The sequence below is a fragment of the Pyrus communis genome, chromosome 3 (assembly GCF_963583255.1).
Source record: "Pyrus communis chromosome 3, drPyrComm1.1, whole genome shotgun sequence".
NCBI lineage: Eukaryota > Viridiplantae > Streptophyta > Magnoliopsida > Rosales > Rosaceae > Pyrus > Pyrus communis.
The window spans coordinates 13595365-13600632 of NC_084805.1; the positions used below are offsets into that span (position 1 = coordinate 13595365).

The window sequence follows — 5268 nt, forward strand, 5'->3', positions numbered from 1 at the left end:
GAAGTGTCTGATTCCTGCCTCGGCTTTCTCGGCATAAGTTGATCAAGTGTCTTGTAAATTTACCTCCTGCCTCGGCTTTCTCCGTATAGTTCTGATTGTAAATTTACCTCCTGCTGTGAGGGCAATAATGCAAGCGAGTTCGAGCCGTTGGAAGGTTGGAGGGAGTTTGGCTTGTGTTCTTGTCGAGTTTGAAAGTCTGGCTGTCTTCAACTACAAAGGTGCATGTATGTTCGCGGGGTTTAGCTTCTTCAATTAAAGTGCCTCAAGAAAGGTTTTCAGTATCTTGTGAGAAAGCTGACATCGTTGACAGCTAAGATCATCTCCAGAGATATCAAATTTTAAAGATAAAATTTAAATTTGGCAACTTATATGGCCCTATGACATCTTTTAAAGTTTTGCTCTCCACCCGATATGTCAAATTTTAAACATAAAATACAATTTCATATTTATTTTCTTTGTATTGGTAATGAAAGAAAATGAATTAAAAGGTACAAAAATGTTTAAACATTGCATTGGTAATGAAAAACAATTAAAAGGCAAGACTTTAGACCAATAAAAAAATTAATAAAAAGTATTTAATAATTAATTAAAAAAATTGACGTTGTTGTCAAATTTGACAGCATAAAGAAGAGATGTCATTTCATGTCATACCATATCAAGTTTAGCTTCTCAGATGAAAAATATTGTTGCTGCTTATTTTAGTGTTGCTTATTTGGATATTTTGACATCTTTAGAAATGTTGCAGTCAACGTCAGGCTAAGATACAGGACATGCTTGCTTGCTTTTTGCTTGGTCAAATATATGCTAGGTGGTGCACATTGGCGTACAAATTGACATGAGAGTTGAATATTTTTGCCATACAACAAGCAATCTCATCCCATGAATCTGGTGCAGCGGGCTCGCATGCCACATCATCATTTTATAAGCCAAAGCGAAAGTAAACTGAAGGAGCTATTATTGACACTCTAAAAAAGTGATTGCTGTCGAACCAAAACTTAATTATACACCAATACGCACCACCAAGTATTCAACAGACCAAGAAGTTTTCGTTTCATAGCGTCCGGCGAAAAAACAGCGTCTGGTAAAAGGGAACTGCTTCCAAAACAAAGGCTTAACAGAAGGAATAACAGAAGAATGCTTTAGCATTACCAAACACGACAGAGTTGCTTAAGAGAGTAAACATATTTCTTCAGCATCATCAACAAAACACAAACCATTCGACAAAACTCTAGCAAACAATTTACGTATTTTTTCCGATTCAAATGACATCCAAATTTTCAACTTGGATCAACAATTCATTTCATATTTAAGCGTCACAAGCTTTGTCCCAGGAGCTTACAACTTACACGAACAGCAAATAAAAAGAATAAATGCAAAGAAAGACAAAGGTGCAAATAAAAGAATAAATGAAAAGAAAGAAAAAAGTGCAAATAAACAGCACAGCAGACGGTTGGATTTAGTTTTACATATTAAACCTGCGGGTGATATAAACTAGCCAACGTTTTAACAGCTATATAGATTTTCTAGCCGTAGATTAAAATTCACAATAACTAACCTAGTTGCTTTGCAAAGGCAAGCATGAAAACATCAAGCGCCAGAAGAAACCAAAGACAACGATCATCATTCTGCTGCAGCCTCTCCATTCTCATTCCCCTCGGTTGTTATCTCCGGCAATGTAGTTAGATCTGTACGAACCTCTTTCTTGTCTTGGGTGATATGGGAATCAGAAGAATCAATTGGATCACGCTGAGTTGCGTCCTGTGTCCCATTTGTGAAGTCTGAACCTTCATCTGTCCTGTCCGATTCACTTGTACCATTAGACTCTTCATTCTGAATGGCATCTGTGGCCTCATTTAACAATGAAGATCTAGAACCACCCTCTGTTTCAGCTGTTCCATCAGATCTTAAGATATTCTCTGACATGTTAGTTGCTACCTTATTAGAGAAGGAAGATGATTCTCCCAATGCCCCATCTGCATTCTCAATTTTAGTGGATATTGTTGAATTTGAGTCAGATTCATTGTTCTGAGAAGCTGTGTTGTTAGCCTGTTCCATAACCATGGTTTGTATGGCCACGCTTTCTCCAGTACTTGTACCATCCACTGTCGCAATTTCAGAGTGAGCTGACTCAGATACGATCTCTGTACCGTTCTGCTGGTATGAACCAGTTGCCTGGTTGGTTTCTGTAGGGTTATTGCTTGCTTCTGTACTCACTATTGTTGAATTATCGTTAGCTTCAGCACTCACCATTGTTGAGTTATTCCATGCTTCTGGTTCATCATTTGATTGTGTTTTCACTTTTTCATGTAAAAGTGAGCTCTCCGCAGGATTGGCCATATTACCATTAACTTTCTCTTCACTTGCACCTACATTTAAAATAGTACCATTTTCAGCCATTCTATCTTCCACCATTGTTGAATTGTCCTTTTCTAGTATAGTAGTTTCTGGGTTCTCATTTAAGTTTTCCGAACTTACTTTCTCAGTTTCAGTGCTTGTAACTTCATGGGCCACTGCACTAGAAGCATCATCCCCCTTGTAATTCTCCTCTCGTGCTTCATGAGCATTCTTATCATGGGTTTCATTATCTTGATCATCTGATGAACTCTCATGTTCTTCTTGATCCTCTCTCTCTTCACTGTCTTTCTTTTCACCATCCTTCTCATTCCCATCATCTTCTCTTTCTTTCTCTTCATCTACAAAATCCTCATCGTGCTCCACTTCCCCTTCATTTCCCTCTTGCTCATTTTCATCTATCTCATCATCTCCAGCTCCTCTTTCCTCATCCTCTATCTCTTCATTCTTGTTTTCTTCCTCCTCTTGCTCTTCCGCCTCATGCTTCAGATCCTCTTCTTCTTGCTTACCCTTCGGATCCTCTTCTTCTTGCTCTCCTACTTCATGCTTCTGATCCTCTTCTTCTCGCTCTTCCCCTTCATGTTTCTGATCCTCTTCTTCATGTGCTTCTACTTCATGTTTCGGATCCTCTTCTTCATGCACATCTACTTGATGTTTCTCGTCTTCCTCTCCTGCTGCTTCAACTTCATCCTCTTCCTCTTGTTTCTCATTTTTAGGGACTTCAAGTTTCGGAAGGTCTTTCCTCCCAAGTTTCAGAAGCTCACCTTCACTCAGGCTTCTGGTTGGGGTTTTTTCATCTTTCTTATCTAATGCCACTTTCTTATCATGGGAATGCTTGACCTGATAGATTAACCAAAAGCACACCCCAAGCAGCAGACAGATCTGCAGAACTTGCCTCACCTTGATTCCTTTGGTTCTCTGGTTCCTACTTGGCACCCGCTTGATCATGATGTATGCCCCTAGTACCCTACCAGTATCTCTACTTCTCCCTATTTTCAAACGTTGCAAATATCGATCAGAAACCTGCCTATATCCAAGTTTAAACTAATAAACTTAAAAAGATTACTCAACCTATGCATATCAATCAAATTAAAAGTCTAGAACACAATCTAGGCTTCATTTCACACAAATTTAACGCCAATTCTCGAAATAAAAGAAAACATTGTCGAAACAGATCACTTGTGTGCCCAATTTATATTCCGCAAGCGTGATTAAGCCAGAACCAATTTTTAGAATTTCATCTACTTTTCGAAATACTTTGACACAAAACACAATATGCATACACCAAAAACACTAATTTCAAAACACAAACGAAAAGGGGAATTCAAAATAAAAAGCAACCCATTTTCTTCCTTGTAAAAAAGCAGCAAACTTGACTGAAAGGAACTAAATCCATCACCAGAAACTTGGTGGAAAATTAATACAAATTTGCAAGTTAGCATTCAAATTCTAACTGGATAACGAAGTAAACCCACAAGCAAACCCTATAACACTCCGTCAATCACAAAGATTTGAATAAACAAATACAGGGGATAGACTTAAATTACTTTGAATAAACCCTATAACCCAAATTCAGTCTTATTCATTCACAAGAAAAACCCATTTCCAAAATAGTAAATTGTGAGCAAAAAGGAGCAATTCACCACCCATAGGCACCAAGAATGGGAAATTACTGATTACTTACTAAAAGTAAACTTACTGGAGAAATTACGGAGGAAGAAGAAGAGGAGAGTACCTGAGAAGCAGGCAGGCAGTTGTCAAAATGTTGAGCGGGGAAGTAAAAGGCAGGGCTCGTAGATGGCAAAGCAGTTCTCAGTCAGACTGAGAGGAAGAGAGAGTATGTGTTTGCGCCTTCTACACTTTCAGTAGAGAATGACCGGATCTAATGTCAACACTAATTCCAAAGAAACAACAAGCGAACCGGAATATTGTAAATGGTGATTTTTTTTGGGTAACTTCGCCATGTCCGTTTAGTCTTTAACGGATTGGGAAGATTCAGAGAGTCATTTTAAATTCTTTTAATTACCATCGCGTGATTTATTAAAGTTAGAAATCGAATCCAAGACATGACTTGTGAACAACGGGTTTGGAATTCATCCCCAACCACTAAAACCACCCCATGGTGGTTTATAAATATTAAATGGTAATGCTCACCACCCTATTTATCATCATTTTCAGTAAAAGCAGGAGAGACTTAAAAAATAAGAAATAAAAAAAAGAGTACGATATTTTATTTATTAAAAAAATATTACAAATAAATATCATAAAGAATTACCCTCAAAATAGTTCTTGCAAGCTTGATCTAAAAATATAACAATAAAACATTACTAATCGCAAAATAATGAGTAGACTTCAAGCACTTGTTGTCGAGCTCATTAGAAGCCGTAAGATTACATACATCAATAAAACCATAAAACCTTATGTTACAAGGAGATCATGTGTGAAATTCTATCCCCTAATTTCACTATTTAATTAAGTATTTCGTATTTGCGCAATTTTATTGTAATTTTTTAGTTTCGTTAATTTAGAGTTTTAGTTACTTAGTTAAAAAGCTTGAATTTTCATAAACAGTCAATTAAAATCTGTGGACCTTTGGGGTTATACTTAGTGTTTTTGAATAAAACTCAATTCCACAAGAGTAAGTGAAAACCGTTTGTGAAACAGAGCTATAATGAAAAAATTACGAGCAATGTAAGTCGGGTCCAAATAGTAAATTGGACTTCCTACAAATAGCAAGCCCAATAATGTGGGAAAGCAAACGAATCTCATTCTAGGAAGTGAATAGTCGACTCGGATCGTGACCCATTCACACCCCATACCAAAATACATCCAAGATCAACACATAACGTCAAAAAATACTTGTTCATCTATCATGCCCTATTTACGAGTCATGATGACTAAAACCAATCCAATGGT

The 5268-nt window shown here is 37.2% G+C and overlaps 1 protein-coding gene across 1 annotated transcript; it reads right to left on the reverse strand.

Moving 5' to 3' along the window:
• Nucleotides 1-1403: 1403 nt before the first annotated feature.
• On the reverse strand, nt 1404-4210 carry LOC137729165 (uncharacterized). The gene is made up of 2 exons (XM_068468012.1): nt 4088-4210; nt 1404-3341 (listed from the first exon to the last, which is right to left on the reverse strand). The coding sequence occupies exon 2, from the start codon at nt 3298-3300 to the stop codon at nt 1621-1623; it is 1680 nt and encodes a 559-aa protein (XP_068324113.1). The 5' UTR covers nt 3301-3341; nt 4088-4210; the 3' UTR covers nt 1404-1620.
• Nucleotides 4211-5268: the final 1058 nt, after the last annotated feature.